We start from the raw sequence: 17,232 nt of genomic DNA, 5'->3' as shown, positions 1-17,232 counted from the left end.
GGAAAACTGATTCAGAGGACAAAGTTGTGTTTGATGTGAGGCCAGGTGACATGGCTGCTATGTAGGTGTCTGTGAAACAAACCTCACCAGGCTCTAGCTCACAGTATTGATTTCTTATCAGATAATAAACCCATCATGATTTTTGCTTATAAATCATACTCGGGCAGCACTTCTGACTAATCTGTTCCATGACTATCAAAGGTTCTTCTTTTATTTTTTTTTCCTCCTAAACCTTTTTATTTCTGCACTTAACACCATTACTGGTGTTGAGCATCAGAAGGGAAAAATCAGTAATATAAGCTTACAACCCCTAGCTTTGGTTTTTTCAGGTCCCTTTGAATGTAACAAAAACCTGCAAGCAGCCTGCATAAACATTTTTTTCAACAGACTCATGTAGGTTTGTGGACTTTCTCTGTGTTGAGATTGGAGGGAATTTTCTAAGTGGGAATAAGGTACAAAACCAAGAGTGTAGCTCTTAGCAGGACATGTCATGCACAGGACTCCGTGTCTGAGTATTCTAAATGTATTTTTTTTGTTTTAGAAGGTGTTTATGTTTCAATTAAAATCTGTGAGGTTTCCCCCTCACCTGAAATAGAGAACAAAAACACTGTCATCAAGATATCCTGCAGCAAACACATGGGTAATGAAAAAGGAGTTTAAGGTAATAAAAGCAACTCAGGTTTTCCATCTGTGGAGTTGTTGGCTCAAGCAGGGAATAGTTCAAGCAATGTAGGAGCAGCAGCTCCTTGTAACTACTGTAACAGCAAAGTATGGAAGCATTCTTGTAAAAGGTGTTGATCATATTTTTTTAAATTTTGAGTTCATGCTAATGCATCATCAGTATCATCTAAATTCAGCTGTTAAACCATTAAAGTACTTTGTGGGTGGAGCAGGTTAGAATTTGAGTTACATTTTTGAAGCTGCCTGGTTGCAGTAAATTAACCCCAAAACCCCAGCACGTACTGTTACATGTACTTATTGTTTATCTTTCTTTCAGGTGGATAGGCTGTGCAAGATCATGCACAGGAGCACAAAACAGCCACAGCACAAAAATCATGCTCTCTATTCTCATGAGAGCCAGCAAGCCTTGCATACCTGTGTAAGTCCATTTTTGGGCATTCCTTAGAGAATTTCCTCTGCTTTGACCAACAAGATTTTTTCTTATATATTAGTGAAAATTTTGTGGTTTAATCTTCATTTTCTCCTGTATTCTGAAAGGCAAGAAGAGACAGAATGGTGGCTGAAAGCAGGCTTTGAAGCTGCACTGAAAGAAGCAATGTAGTGACTTCCTTTTTTTGTGTGTGTGTTTCTCAGCCTTCCTCAGAGCCATAGCAGAGCGCGTGTTTTGGAGGCAGGCAAAGCTGAGACAGGATGCAAATGACTGTGCTAGAGCTGCTTTTTCCATAGCTCTGAGGGCCAGGCTGTTTCCACAGCTCTGAGGGACGGGCTCACGGATGGCAGGGGATGTCACCTACGCCGCCGTGGCCATGCTGCCCAGGGAAAGGCCACGCGCTCCTCCAGGGACATCCAACCCAGGTAAAACCTCTTGGGCACACAGGTGAACACAGGTAAAACCTCTTGTTTGCTGTTTGAGCTCCCTCTCTCTTTCTCTCTCACATTTTAAACTGGGTGAATCTAGAAGAATTCCATGGGAAGGGCAAGGAGCTGGAAGAGCGGGCGAGATCCTCGCAGTACAGATCAGCCAAGCTGCTCCCAAATCACAACCACCAAGGAGCAGCAGCTCAGGTCTGGTCCCAGGCTTTAAGTGACAGAATGAGAAAGAAAAAGTGTTCATTGGTTGAATCACAAGTATAATATTTCTTTTTAAATGAGTAACATGATCAAGGCAATGCTCCACTGGATTACTACCTAGCCCAAAAATCAGATCGATGGTTACGTTCATGGAAAAGGAGCAGTAAATTAATCAGTAAACCAGGAAAGCTGTAGCAGTCAAAAGTGCAGTCACTGTCCCTGAAGGAAGTACTGAAAAACTAAAAACTTCCTGCTCTTTCTCTTCAATTTTCCAGTGGTGATTTTACAGAATCAAGTTATCAATCTGTGATCACTTCATATATTTGTAAAAAACCTCAAAGGATTAAGTCAATATTCAGGGTAAGGAGATGATCTGAACTAAATTTTCTGAAAAAGTGACATTTCTACTACTTGGAAAAAAAAAGTAGTTAATTCATGAAAGTATTTAGACAAAATTCTGGATCACATCTAATATGAATGACAGCTTATTATGAGCAAATAGGAAATGCTTGTGGCATCAAACTAAGGATACTTTCATGCTTTCATTATAATTAATGTATTCAATCCCTTAAGGAAACAACATTGTGTAATGAGCATTTTTAGATGTTTTACTTACAATGGAGATTAATAGTGATGATGGTGCTTTCAATATATGCACTTAAATGACAGAAAACAGTACCTTTTATGTATTTTATAAGACTGTAGCCAAAAGATAAAAATGATAAAAATACTACCTTAGACTGTATGTTCATGCATCCCTGGATGTTGTTTGCACTGCTGTAACCTGTGCAACACAAAGAGTGCTTGCCTGGAATTTTACCCACTATCCAAAATGATAAAACTTATTTGTGAAGGGAGACAGACATCAAATCTTGATTAGAAGACACCCAAAAGTATTCCTTGATCATGCTGCCTAAGGAAAAGCTCAGTTTTGGACAGGCCAGTTCCAATGAAATTTATCATTAACATGTGGATGGCTCTTAGTAAACTTTTGTTGAACTGATTTTAGCTTTTGATATTTTCTCACATGAAGTTACTGGCAATAGTAATTAAGTGATTTCTCAATGCCCTTTTCCCCTTTATAAATTTTATTTCTCAAAAATTCTAATCATTTTTGTAGATGTTCTGTTCATACTCCAGTGCCTACATCTCCTTTAAAAAATGGGCATCAGAGATCCACACAGTATTTCTACAAGTCTGGGTTATGCTGTCTCAATTATACAGAGACAAAAATCTCTTAACTAAACTTTTCTTCACTCTTTATAGCTTCCAGTCTCAACTCTCCCACTCTTATGTCTGATTATACTCAAATATATTTTATTTGATTGGGCATGGACTTACAGTTGGACTCCAGCTGTCACTCAGGTGCTCTGAAAAAGAAGGACAAGGAGATTCTTGGATGCTCTGCCAGAGTATGTTGAGGAGGATTTAGCAATGGCTCTATCTGTGCACAGGCTTTGGTAGGTGCAGGTGCTTTTACTGTGCACGTTCTTCAAAAGTAAAAAAGTGTTCCCAAATCCCAGCAAGGATAAAGACACCTGGGAATCCATTTTCCAGCAGAAGACTCCAGCAGCTTTTGTTTTGAAGTTCCCTCATGGATAATTTGAGAATTGCCTGGTTATGAATTGTGAGTGGCTACGCAGAACTTAACTTTCCTTGGTAGAAGAACAAACCAAAGAGAGTTCAATTCCATCACCAAACTAACCCACAGGTGGCTGTAGCATGCTATTAGTTGTGTCCTTAACTCCTTGTTCCCCTCCTTAACCCCCTGGGCTGCTCCAGATGTTCGCAGGTCCCCCTGGAGCCTCTCCAGCTTTCCCCAGACCCTGGAATGTGCTGACGCACATCTGGACACAACATTCCATAATGGACAACCCCTGTCTGCACATTCACCAAGCAGAAGCTTGCAATAAACAGTTGTTTTTCTGCACCTGACAGCAGACACAGGGAAGTGAAATTTCAGTTTTAGTGACTGACAGAGATCTCCACCTTGTTGTTGAATTAGGTGAGGGTGTGGAAGCATCCGGCAGAATTAAGCTTATGTGATATTTTTAAACCCCCTGCTGACTTCCGAGGACTTCACATTCAAATAACCATGCACACTGTAATAGAAGGAATGATTTTGTTTAAATATTCAGCTTGCATAGATGAGTTTGTTTCTTACAGACTTAGAGATATTCTTTGAAGGAATAAATGTGCATTTGAGAGACAAATTATTTACTAATAGTAGCAGAATGTCTAAAGTACTTATTTCAGAAGTACCTCCATTTGCAGGGCTACTGCATTGAAAAGGTTAAAAGTTCTAAGTGTTTTTGGAAAATTATTTACATTCTAAGAAGAAAAACTTTTAGGGCATTTGATTTGAGAACAATTACATTTAGTTTAATTTTTTATTTTTTTTTAGTTCATTGAACTAATAAATTGAAATAAAGCAAACAAACAAGTGTATTAGGTCAGATTCTCTAAAGCATGGATTGTCTCCCCTATATGAATAACCCTTATTTGCCAATCAGGTTCTCAGTGAGTTTTCTTACTGTAAAACCTCTCCATACTTCAGCAATTCTCATATGAAATGCTGCCTCATTTTAACCTAATGAGACTCTCTTCTTCTGCCAAGTTTTTCCCTGATCAGTGAAATTTAATACATTTCTTTTTAAAAGCCCCACTGGTCACAAACTAGGGTGGTAGCACAGAAGCTTATTCTTGATAAAGATGGATAAAATCTCTCTATTTATGGAACCAAAAGCAGTGTCCCAAAGGTCCATATACTTTCTATAACACTAACTAGTAGCTCTGCAAAATACCCAGGTAAATGATATTGAAAAGAAAGAATTCACATGCCTTGAACCCACACTGTGAGATTTTAAGGCCAATTTTGGTAATGTGCTTCTGGAAAAGGATGTCCATTCCTCTGCTGCTACAGGCACCACCTGAAATATCCTGGGATAAACACTCACAAGTCAGGAATGTCCCAGGAATTACCTTGCAGCAGCATTTCTCTGAGTGCTGGTTTTCCTTTTGGCATTTCTCTGCCCCACAAAGCAGTCGTGGCTCTGGTGCCCCTCCAGCCCCTGTGGTACCTTCTGAGATGGCTCAGCAACAGATGAGATGCTTGCCATGGTTAGAATCCAGGTCTTTCCCATCCTTCAACCTGTCTGGCTCCTGCTCCAGCCACACAGCAGTTCAAAGCTTATGGAGGAGGCTTGTCCTGCCTGACAGCATGAGGAAGTGGTAAATCATCATCTTGCCTGTCGTTGCCTAGGAAGAGGAAAACGCTGAACAAGCAGCCCTGGAAACACACACCCCCTTTTCATACAGGCTCAGCCTTTATTGTTCCTCCACTTGGTGATTTGCACAGCCACAAATGTCAGTGTTGACCTTTCCTTACAGGAAACACCATCACATATGCTGAGCTGCATGTGAAGCCCCAACCCCAAGGGAGCAGCAGAGCAGAGACTTCCGCTCCTGGTACTGTGCAATTTTGTTTGGTTACTAATTATAGATGTAGTTTTTCCTATTGCCCAACAGTGAAACCTATTACCAAGAGCCTTCATGTACACTCTCTCAATGAAGGGCTGATCTATAACTTCATCTGCTGCTTTATTTCCTGGGTTCTCAGATTTTACACTTTCCTTTAAAAAATAATATTGAGAGATGCTTTAAAAATCGTTTCTGAAAAAGCCTTCGTGCCCTACATGGAAAATATAGTAAAGCAAAGTAAAATTCCATGGTTTTTTAGAACCCTTGTGGTGGAAGAGTCCCAGGGATGTATTTGGCTTTGGAAGCAGGGTAATGCACTGATCTCTATGTGCCATTAGTACCCTGGTGATTCTCACCTTCCCTGTACTGAAGGACCTGCCTGCCAGGGAAAGGGAACATTATACCAGATAAGTCAGGCAGCCAGAGGATGAAGCAATTGCTCATCTGATGCAGGCAAGGTCAGGGAAACAGAGGTTATGGCAGTGCAAGTCTGTATCTCATGGAACTGGCACCTTGACCCCAAAGTTCCTCAGGTTCTGCAGCTTCCTGAGTGTTTCCCTGTGACACAGGATGTATGCCAAACCCCTGGAGAGATGCTTGGTTTGATGCACTTCCCTGTGCCAGGGGTTGTCAGTACAGGGCTTTTTTCCCTGTGCATTTAGGGAAGTTATCTTTGAGCTGTGGGACAGGAACAGTAATGCTTGGGAGCAGAGAGAAGGAACACAGCCCACATCCCTGACACCACAGCCCCTCCCTGACACCACAGCCATCCCTGACAGACACCACAGCCCTCTCTGACACCACAGCCATCCCTGACAGACACCACAGCCATCCCTGACAGACACCACAGCCCTCTCTGACACCACAGCCCATCCCTGACACCACAGCCCATCCCTGACACCACAGAAATCCCTGACAGACACCACAGCCCATCCCTGACACCACAGCCATCCCTGACAGACACCACAGCCCATCCCTGACAGACACCACAGCCATCCCTGACAGACACCACAGCCCCTCCCTGACACCACAGCCCATCCTGGATACTTTCTCTGAATTGCTCTGCAAGGTCCTGCAGGGTGTGTGTGGGTAGGTGGGAGAGGGCAATGCTTGAGAAACATAAGGCAAAGGAGAAAAGGCAAATTCTTAATGGTTGACAATCACTCGCTCTATGTGACCAAATATTTTGATTTCACTTCCGTGTATGCAGAATGGATGCAGATTTTTAATAAGGAAAATGCCACTTCATCCTCCCCATGGATTTTAGGCAGATGATTTTTCTGTTGTTTTCCCAGTGTTAATTTTAAGAGTGCCAGGACCTTAAGCTGCTCTTCCTCCTGCCTCCCTGCAGGCTGCTGGCACAGGTGCTCAGCCTGGTTCTACGTGGCGCTGGTCCTGGCATTCCTCGTGCTTGTCCTGCTGGGAATTGTGATCATACAAGCCAAGCAGGGTGAGTAAATCCTATCTCCTGCTTCATCCCTTCATTGCAGACATGGTTAAACCTCTGAAAGAGCTGAGAGAAAAATTCCCTTACTGTCACACTGAAAGGTGTCAACTTGTACACAACTACAGGAAATGAGAGAGTTTTTACAGCAATCTGGGGTGACAGGATAAGGGGAATGGCTTCACACTGACAGAGAGCAGGGTTAGATTGGATATTGGGAAGAAACTCTTCCCTGTGAGGGTGGTGAGGCCCTGGCACAGGTTTCCCAGAGAAGCTGTGGCTGCCCCATCCCTGGCAGTGTCCAAGGCCAGGCTGGATGGGGCTCTGAGCAACCTGGGATAGTGGAAGGTGTCCCTGCCCATGGCAGGAGATGGAATGAAATTACCTTAAAAGTCTTTCCAAGCCAGGCCATTCCATGAACAACTTCTCAGAAGGGCTTTGCTCACTGAGCTTTACTCACTGAGTTTGGTCATAGCTGTGTCTATACCAGGCAATGTACAGAGACATCCTCACATTCACAGTACAGCTCTGGGTACAAAGACTACATTTCCTTATCCTTCTTGGTAACCATGACCTCTCTCTCTTGTTTTATTATTTCATTTGGCTTTGGGCTTTTCTAGTTTTGAAGGGCAGAGTTGCAAAATCAGAAAGTTTGCCCCAATATGGTCTGAATAGCACCAGCAGTGACATTTCTTCAGAGAGGACCATCCCATCAGCACTCCTGAAATGGCTCATGGAGGAGCTATGTGAAGATGCACAGGGTAAGGCACCTTAGTCCTTTCCAGCATAGAGGACATGTGGTGTGCACAGTTCTGTTGTCTCTGTTCCTATTTCTCTGACAGCCTGTGGTTTATGGGAACTCACTGCATGGTGTTCCTGCAGAGCAGTGATAACAAAATCTAAACTAGCATTTTAATTTAGTCTTGCTCCTCTTTTGGTATATACATTTCTTTCTGCCAGGAGCTGCTGTCAGACATGCTATATATCCTCTTGTCCTGGAGAACACTTTCCAGACAATGGTTCATGAACAGGGGGAGGAATTCCATCCTTTGTAGGAGCTAAAGGTTTTCCCTGTCCACCCACAGGGACAAGGTGTGAGCTGTGTCCCCCCGGGTGGCAGCTGCACAGGGGCAGATGTTATTTCTTCTCTGAGGAGGCCAAGAGCTGGGAGGACAGCCAGAAAAACTGCCTGGCCAGGAAATCCCAGCTGCTTGTCATTGAGGATGAAATTGAGATGGTGAGTTTTGCAGCAACCCTAAAAACATGTCACAGGCCTCAGCTAAACATTTCTCCAAGAGAAAATGGCCTGGATGTCAAGAGTACATGGTAGACAAGCATGAGCCCTGTCAGGGAAAGGATCTGACTCCCTGCACAGGAGCTGGGTTTGGGAATGTCAGCAGAGCAGAGCTGAAGAGAAGCACAAGAAGTGCCAAGTGTGGAAGCCAGAGTAGTTTTGACTAGGAAGAAGAAATGCTGGGGACTTTCCACTTGTTTCCACCACTTGGCTCTGGGAAGAGAGGAGGCTGGTCATGTGTATGGGCTGATGTAAGGGGCTGCTCTGCCATGGCTGCACCCCTGTCCTTGCCCTTCAAGAGGAAATAAAAGCTGTGCATGAGGCAGGACCATGATCTGGGCACAGCAGGAAAGCTCTTCTGTCAGGTAACATCCTTCTAATAATTCCACAGGAATTTATAGACAATAAAGACAAAGATACCAAATATATCTGGATTGGCTTGGACCCTGGAGACATGGAGAAATCATGGAGTTCAGTGGAAGATCACAAAGTAAAAAAAAAGAGGTGATGATTTGTGGGGGGAGGATATCTTTGGGAAAAGCAAAGTGTGGTATCCCTGCTTGAAACACAACTCTGAATCTGAGCTAATTACCCAAAGCACAGATCCAAACCTGCAGGCTCAGGTACATATTCAGAGTCTATTTTATGCCAGTTCCAGGTCAACAGGTTCTTGCTGGGAACTTTTGGAAACTGATTTCTGCCTCCAGGACCAGCCACAGCCACAGCTGATATATGTATTAATGCAGAGATATTATTACACACCTCTGCTGAAATCCCTGCCAACAGACTCTCTCTGGCTGGGATTTGTGCAGCTTTCTTCAGCATTGTGGCTCCATTGGGAGGATCTTTATCCTTGCACCACCAATAATCCCAAGCATCCATCCCTCAGAATCCTGCAGTTCCTGTGCACAGCTGCTGTGCTTCAAGGGGATGGTTGAGTGGGCATCATCCACCCCTCTCATTCAAAGCACCACCAGGATTTTTAACCAGTGCTGAGTTTAAACCCAGCAACCCATTGCATCCCTTTTTGTCTCTCAGCAGGACAGCTCTAAAAAGCATCGAGGCTGACAAGAACTGTGCTGTTTACAGAAGGAAAAACCTGATCCAGGCAGACAACTGCCAGACATTAAAGGAGTGGATCTGTAAGAAGAATGCAACTTTGCTGGTGCTCTGAGTCAAATTTTCACACAACAGGCAGAGCTTCTTGCCAGGAGATCCATTTTACAGACAAACCAACTTGTGATGTAAATAATTCTTATCAGACTTGCAGGGAAATTTGCACTTTGCTGTGCTGTGCTCCCTAAGAATTCAGAAGACAGGTCCTGCAACAGGGCTGCAAGCTGGCACACGAGGATTTTGGGGTGCTGAGCCTTCACACAGACAGATTTTGGCAGCAGCTGCCTCAGGAAGGTCAGAGCAGGAGCACTGTGCACATGGCCAGGGTGATGTGCAGGAATTATGACCCCTGTGGGTGATGAAGGATGTGCTAGCCCCACTGCTGTCACCTCTGCCCACAGGCAGCTGCTGAGCTGAGGACTTCTTATTTGGGTTTCAGGATTTTAGTGTTTTCTGAAGTCTGTGTTTTTGGTTTTTGTTTCTTTTTTCCTTTTCCTTGGGGTATAATTGTGACTCACAGAAGCCACTTGAGGGTTGGGAAAAAATGCATTTATTGGACAGTGTCTTATTCAAAGCTGCTGCACAGCTACTGGGTGTAGGCAGCACACCAGGCATGGAGTGACTTGTGACACTTGTGGTTGATGTGCTGATTGCTCCCATCTTCTTCTGGTGCTGAGCCTTGGAACCTGAAGGGATTAATTAGGGAAGGGGCTTGGACTGTCAGACAACATTGCAGTGCAAGGAAATAAAGGTGATAACCTTTCTCTCCACCTATATTTTGTCCCTTTGCATTGTAAATTCCAATCAGGTATGGTATGATGACTTCACAAAGACTGGTGAAATTAATACCTGGGAGTGCCCTCAGTAAATGCATAACTTAGGCATTGAAGTGTCATGAATAAATGCTGTTTCTGGGTCTAGAACAGAAAAATGCTAAGAGCAGTCTGACCTAGTGGCTTTATTAGATTCACATATTTGACAGGAATGATGAAATATCATGAATTAAAGGTGCTACTCTAACAAAAATAGCACAAACTGGACTTTAAGTCCTTATAGCAATGAGAAAGAGAAACAAATCTAACATGGCTTTTGGGATGGTGAGCCTTTACCTCATATTTGCTTGATGCATACAAATAAAGACAGCTGCAGTTTCACAGAGATGGTTTTTTCATACCTGCATGTGCCAGGGGAGGGTTATGTCCAGCACTTTAGAAATGCAGATTAAAAAGTGAACTGTACCCTCAGGGACTTCCCTTTAAACAACAACAACAAAAAAATCCCAACACAGATTTACCCTGCAGAATGCAGCATCAGCAGCTCAAGACTCATGAGAAACTACACTGCTGTTATGTAAGAGGAAACAACAAAAATCCCCCAAACTCAGCACAGCACGTGGGGGGAAGAGGATTGTTTCGTTCATTCTAGACAGAGAAACAAAGAAAAGGAGAAAGTCTGAAATGAGTAAGATAATCATCTATACCTCTATGATACATGCTTTATAGAGAGCTAATTTCTCACTGCTGAGAAATTTTCACTTCAAGGAACTCACAGCACACCCTTCTCCATACAGTGGAGTTGACAATTGCTGGTTTTATGGCAGATCTTTCTTGATTCATGCTGAATTTAACAAGAAAAACAAACTCCTGCATGCTGGCTTCTCTCAAATTAGTTGTGGTGTTTAGGTTTTAACAATATTCATGAAACATCTACTATTTGGGCCTTCTTGCTGTTATTAATGTAATTAAGCAAGTTTTTGCAAGGCCTTACTGAAGCTGTTACCTACAATTTAAGCAATCACTTATTTAAAAATAAAAAGAAATTACCATTGAAGTACTTCATCAAACTCCACTCTGAGTACAGCAAGTTGGCAGAGTTTGCAGCTTCACTCTTCTTTTCTTAACATCACCAAAGAAGATGTTCATTGCATCTCTGAGGAGTCAGATTCCAGAAGAGCTTTCACTGTAACCTTTTGTTAAAAGTCTGACACATTATGAGGTGTTAGAAAGGGAATTTCTTTTTTTGATTAAATGTCTTGTTTCATGTCAACCCCAACATTATGAGTAAAGATTTTTTTTCATGTTCAAAAGCTGACTATTTAACTTCGCTTCAGATTTTTTTTTTCACTGAAATGGTGCCTGAAATTAAAAAAATGCTTTTAATGTCCCAATATTAAGATACAAACCACTGTAATTCAGGGGGTCTGTAAAGATATTTATTAAGTATCTTTTCAGGACTATTGCACATACCATATCCTTCAGAATCAGGTTAATTTAAAAACATTGCAGAATAACACCCTCCCTCAACATATAAATTAATACATAATTGGGCTTTTCATACTGTAGAGTTCTGTTACTTTGCCTATAAAGAATAAAAGGAATTAAGAAAAGTGTAATCCAGAAAAATTAGCGATTATATTTAAATACACATCTGAAAGTCACAAGTGGCTGGCAGTATCTATATGCATGGTCCTGCTACAGTCAAGTCCTTCTGTTACAGAAAATAATGAAGGTGAACTTCCCATTCTTCCTTCTCTAGAAACTTGATAGTCATATTCCTTCCAGGAAAATTAGCTTCCTCTGGGTCAAATGACACTTTTAATCTTTGGATAACTTGCTAGACATGAGTGGGACTCAGACAATCAGGTTTGTGCCCTAATTCTGTTCAGGGTCCCAGCAATCCAAGAGTACTGGAGGCTGCTGCTGAAAATGCCACACACACATGCAAACACTGACTGTCCATCTGGAAATGTCCTCCTTGCTCAGAAGCCTCACACCATGCCAGGCACAGGGCATGAGGAAAACATAGATTTTGCCTCCTTGCTCCAAAGACTATTTCTACCTTTACACATTAATGCTCACAGCTTCACTCTCACTCTTCCAACTCCTCTCCCCACCATCAGTGCAGATGCTCAGGTAAATAAATACTCTTATCTATTGTGACCTTCTTTTTGGCAAAGAAAGTGTTGTGAGAATAACTTCAGGTGCAGTGCAGCTGCATAAGTTAGCTTGACAGCCTTATCACCAGGATGTAACAAAATTAAAGTAACATAACATTGACAACACATGGAATACAATGCAAGGTGCATCCATCACATGGAAAGAGAGGAATTTGCTGTGATCCTGTCTGAAACAACAGTGATCACTTCTGCATTGCCTGTATCCATGAGGCACTGGCAGCCCTCCAGACAGACCCACTTCATCACCCATCCCTGCACACAGAGCCTGGCAACAGGAAAAACAGAACAAAAATCTCCACCTACACACCCAAAAAGGAAAGAAAGAGCAGCTGCTCCTACAAAAGAAGAGTAAATGGAAGAAATACTGATGACACAACAAAAATAAACTACAGCTGGGCAGTAGATGGAAAAATGGGGCAAGGAAATGACTTCTCAAGATGCTGAAGAGAGCCATTTAAATGGTATCTTTAAAGCCTTACTCCATGGGTGGAGAATTCTGGCTACCAGCAAAGTCATTCACCTGCAGCTAGGAGCTGGGACACATTCCCAGGTTCCAAAGTATAGACATAGCCTGTGCAGGCATCATATCAGAGCTCTGAGTGCCAGGGGTGGTGGCTTTGTCCACCTTCATTGTGCTGAGTTGATATTCAAGCTACAGACCCATTTCCTGGTTAAATAACATCCTGAGGCTGAGACTCCTTTGGACTCCAGATAGGCACAGCTTCCAGAGCCTCTTACTTCAAACCTGTCAGGGAGAAGGGGACACAGGATTACTTGGACACCCACAATCAAATATTGCAATGGAACAAAAGCAGCTATGGGCATCTCAGGTTCTCTTTGAAGAAAGCCTGATTTATCTCAGGCAAGGCACCACAGGAGGATGATGATTTGTGCCTTGAAGAGAACACCATGGAGATTATCTTTCCTTAATGGTATTTTCTGCCCAGAATACAAAATCCAGGACTTGTAGTACTCCTGCATCTCATTTAGTGGTGAAATACACCCTTAGAGCAGAGACTGAAACTCAGGTTTGCCCTTCTCAGGGATGCTGTGCCATCAAGATGGGTAGCACCACCTTGTACTTCCACATGCTCCTACACATCTAAAAGGTTTCAGCAGAAGCTCTGAAGCAAATGTACTTCTCATTTCTCCCTTCTTCAGAATCCAACAGGCACCATGGCTAAGGGGGTGGGGGGAAACCAAGGAGCAAACCTCAGTTTCCACACTGTAAGTGTCCCTACATAAGAGGTAAGGGACTCCTTCAGCAACTCTGCTTTCAAACAAAGTGCTGTAAAATTCTATGGATAGGCCAAGCAAACTGGAATGGTCTCTGGAAAAGCCAAGGGACAAATCCCCATCAGTGCAGTAACACCTGAGCTTAGACATCAAGGTGTTTGCCCTCCCCTTCAGGAGAGGCAGTTTGAGGCAAGCAGCGAGGCAGAAGGCTAAGAATGGGAAGAGCCTCACTGAAAATGAAAGCATCAGTGGATGTTTGTATTGCAGACAGGGGATAAAAGAGTGGGAAGGACTGCAGTTTTCAATTTGAGGTGCCCACGTGCTGCCCACATCTCACATTAAATGCCTTTGTCAGATCAAGCCTTCAGGGCTTGGGGATGAAGTGAGTATAGCCACACATCACCAGTAATGCCATAGATATTTAAATTTCCCATCTTTTAAGGTAATTTCAGACTTAGGAAACCTCAGTGCTTATGCCTATCAATGGTAATTCTGCCAACTCCTGCCAGCAGCTGCTCCAGGATGAGCTGCAGCAGCCTCTGAGGACATGGGATGGCTGCTAGGGAGAGGAACAGAACACAGGGCCCTGGCCACAGAGCAGCTCATGCAACATAAATTCACATCTTCCTTTCCCTCCACCACCTCTTTCAGAGGAACATTCTATGAAAATCAAAACATGTCTTAGCAGTCTCCCAAATCTCTTTGCTATAAACCTCACACAGTTTACATGCAGGTTGGTATTTTTGCAGAATATATTCTATAACAAGGAATTTGTGTTACTGTAATCTTCCCTTCCTCCCTCATTGCTGTGGTATGTTGATGTCTCTTGGTTTAGCTTTCACTTTCTCTAATGTCTGTTACCATGAGCCTGCCTCATGTTGCTTCTCAACATTACAAATTTAACCCCTTTCATCTGCCACAGTTTTAACAATGCCATGTGAAACCTTCACTTCATTCCATGCCCTCTCCATAATCATCCCTTCAACATAATAACAGATATTTCCTACAGGTCACTATTTCTGTATTCTTTTTCTTACTCCCCTATAATCAAATATCATCAGCAAAACCCCTCCACATCAACTTACAGTTTATTGTCTAATGCTTTTCCATTTACCCAAAAGAACTCTTCATTTCTTTTAGAGAGTCCAATCCATGGGTCTTGCTTTGTTATCTTCATCATAAAGCTCTGTAGGAACAAACCCACATGAGAAAAGCTGCATGTTGAATCCAGCTATCAAAATACAAAGTCTTTGATCCAGGGCAAAAAGCAAAACAACCATCAAGCCTTTCCTGCAGAAGAAACACTATTAAAACCTAAATATATAGAGACTGGTGACTGGGATAGGGTTGACTGATGTAGAGAGAGGTTATTTTAAAATATCAAGGTCTGCTATCAAGGTCTGGAACATACACAGAAGAATATATTCACCTAGGCCTTTGTGCAGGGTGGAATCTTTCCTAATGTGGTATAATATAGAAAAAATGCTCCAAGCTGCACTTTGGGTAACTATCTCCTGACTCCAAAAGTCACAATTAACTAACTTGCCTGTCATTAACCTATCTCAATATGAGAAAACAGTTTTTTAATTAAAGATAAATGAGATGCACAGTGTTTACCCTGATAGATGCCTTCAATATGAGTATTTTATAGCTGTGAGCAGCACCAAAGTTAATTCAGACAAGCACTCAGATATTTTCTAAAACATCAACTGCTCTAACTGATGTTTCCTGTTTTCAGGGAGAAGAGGCACAAAGTTTTCTGCAGGCTGTGACTCATTGTGGTCTTACATCAGCTTCCTAACTGTTCAGCTGAGGAGGCTGGAGAAGCAGTTCCCTGGAAGTGAACTGGGGGGAAACAGGATGCCCCTTGGGTTCCCTTACCAGCTCCTGATGATTTTCAATGACCAGGAGGGAAGCATTGTGGGAAGAGCAGTGGCTCTGGCTGGAATTCCAGGCATCTTCCCTCTCTGAGAGGTAGTAACACTTCCTCTGGAAGTACAGCCAGCCTGATGGACACAGCTCCAGGGGAGGGCACTCAGGAAGGTCTTTGGCTGGAGAAGGGTTTGCTGGGAAAAGACAAAACACATCTAACCATTTCTTCCAGCTGGGAAAGGTTTTACTTTCTGACTGCATCATCTGAAGTAATCCCAGCCTAGCCATAGCACTGTTACTTCTGCCCAGCTGGAATAATTATTGTAAACTAATGATATATTCTGGACCCTGCACCCTTCTGCCTCTTGACATATCCTTAATAGGATGGTCAGGGACACATTGGTAGAAGTAGCTGAGAAGGTGATAAGAAAGTATCACCCAAGGACTCTTCTACAGCTTAAAAATTCCAACAACTCCCATTTTTGCATATGTTGCTTCCTCACAGCTGAATTAGTAACTTTGGTTATTGTAGTGTCATTTTTGAAGGACTGCAGATTGGTAGGACAATCTTCCTGTTGTTATTTGTTTTCTTGAACTTGGATTAGGACCAACAGTGATATGGCAAACTTGATACCAAAAGTACACTAAGACTAAACTGATCCCTCCCTTACCCCAGTGAAGCACGTGGAGTTATATTTGCAGCACTGGCCCACGATTTCAAACAGAAATCACAGATTCACACAGAATCACAGAATAGCCTGGGTTGAAAGGGACTTCAAAGATCATTTTGTTCCATGCCTCTGTCATGGGCAGGGACAGATTCCACTATCCCATGCTGTTCCAAGCCCCTGGCCTTGGACACTGCCAGGGATGGGGCAGCCACAGCTGCTCTGGGAAACCTGTGCCAGGGCCTCCCCACCCTCTCTGAGCACAGAACTTCAAACTCTGGGACTTTCTATTATTATTTATATTGCTTTTTAAAATTCCTTACTTACCAAATTGGATACATGAAATCAAAATGACAGCAGCAGTGAGGACTCCAGCGACAGCTCGCCACAGCCAGATGTTTGAGAATAGACCTGAAAAAATTAATGTAAGGAGTTAAAAAACAAAACAAAACAACTCAAACGACAAATGAGAACCAGGTGACAGGGCAGTAGAGCCCAGGAGCTCGGTGTTGTCACCTTTGCTGTGGCAAGCCGTGCCGTGTCCCGCCATGGGCGCGGAGCTGTCGGGCCGGAGCGGCCGGGCCGCGGCGGGGCCGCACCGAGGGCGGCCGCTCCCCGAGCTCCGGGCTCCGCTCCCCGAGCTCCGGGCTCCGCTCCCCGAGCTCCGGGCTCCGCTCCCCTCACGCCCGGCTCCGCTCCCCTCACGCCCGGCTCCGCTCCCCGAGCTCCGGGCTCCGCTCCCCGAGCTCCCGGCTCTGCTCCCCGAGCTCCCGGCTCTGCTCCCCGAGCTCCCGGCTCTGCTCCCCGAGCTCCGGGCTCCGCTCCCCGAGCTCCGGGCTCCGCTCCCCGAGCTCCGGGCTCCGCTCCTGGTCCTGCTTCCCGAGCTCCCGGCTCTGCTCCCGGCTCTGCTGCCGGCCCCGATCCCGTCACTCCCGGTTCCGCTCCCCTCACGCCCGGTCCCGCTCCCCTCACGCCCGGCCCCGCTCCCTTCGCTCCCCTCACTCCCGGTTCTGCTCCCCTCAGTCCCGGTTCTGCTCCCCTCACCCCCGGCCCCGCTCCCTTCGCTCCCCTCAGTCCCGGTTCTGCTCCTCTCGCTCCCGGCTCCGCTCCCTTCGCTCCCCTCACTCCCGGTTCTGCTCCTCTCACTCCCGGCCCCGCTCCCGGCTCCGCTCCCTTCGCTCCCCTCAGTCCCGGTTCTGCTCCTCTCGCTCCCGACTCCGCTCCCTTCGCTCCCCTCAGTCCCGGTTCTGCTCCTCTCGCTCCCGACTCCGCTCCCTTCGCTCCCCTCAGTCCCGGTTCTGCTCCTCTCGCTCCCGGCCCCGCTCCCTTCTCTCCCCTCGCTCCCGGCCCCGCTCCCTTCGCTCCCCTCACTCCCGGTTCTGCTCCTCTCACTCCCGGCCCCGCTCCCGGCCCC

The 17,232-nt window shown here is 44.6% G+C and overlaps 2 protein-coding genes across 3 annotated transcripts; one reads left to right on the top strand and one right to left on the bottom strand.

The window, feature by feature from the left end:
* The first annotated feature begins 705 nt into the window (after window positions 1-705).
* LOC130248570 (killer cell lectin-like receptor subfamily F member 1) lies at window positions 706-11,204 on the top strand. 2 transcript variants are annotated; one of them, XM_056482435.1, is made up of 7 exons: window positions 706-1,536; window positions 5,143-5,220; window positions 6,584-6,682; window positions 7,297-7,437; window positions 7,762-7,913; window positions 8,362-8,474; window positions 9,012-11,204. In XM_056482435.1, the coding sequence occupies exons 1-7, from the start codon at window positions 1,455-1,457 to the stop codon at window positions 9,142-9,144; spliced, it is 798 nt and encodes a 265-aa protein (XP_056338410.1). In that variant the 5' UTR covers window positions 706-1,454; the 3' UTR covers window positions 9,145-11,204. The 2 variants fall into 2 exon arrangements, with proteins under 2 accessions (XP_056338410.1, XP_056338409.1); XM_056482434.1 differs by having other exon boundaries at window positions 9,009-11,204.
* A 72-nt stretch (window positions 11,205-11,276) lies between these two features.
* Window positions 11,277-16,791, bottom strand: LOC130248571 (C-type lectin domain family 2 member B-like). Its single transcript, XM_056482437.1, has 5 exons — window positions 16,335-16,791; window positions 16,146-16,229; window positions 15,160-15,344; window positions 14,364-14,464; window positions 11,277-12,787 (listed from the first exon to the last, which is right to left on the bottom strand). The coding sequence occupies exons 1-5, from the start codon at window positions 16,366-16,368 to the stop codon at window positions 12,670-12,672; spliced, it is 522 nt and encodes a 173-aa protein (XP_056338412.1). The 5' UTR covers window positions 16,369-16,791; the 3' UTR covers window positions 11,277-12,669.
* Window positions 16,792-17,232: the final 441 nt, after the last annotated feature.

Source organism: Oenanthe melanoleuca, chromosome 1A (assembly GCF_029582105.1).
Source record: "Oenanthe melanoleuca isolate GR-GAL-2019-014 chromosome 1A, OMel1.0, whole genome shotgun sequence".
In the NCBI taxonomy this organism is placed as follows: Eukaryota; Metazoa; Chordata; class Aves; order Passeriformes; family Muscicapidae; genus Oenanthe; species Oenanthe melanoleuca.
This window is presented reverse-complemented; position numbering and strand designations above follow the sequence as displayed.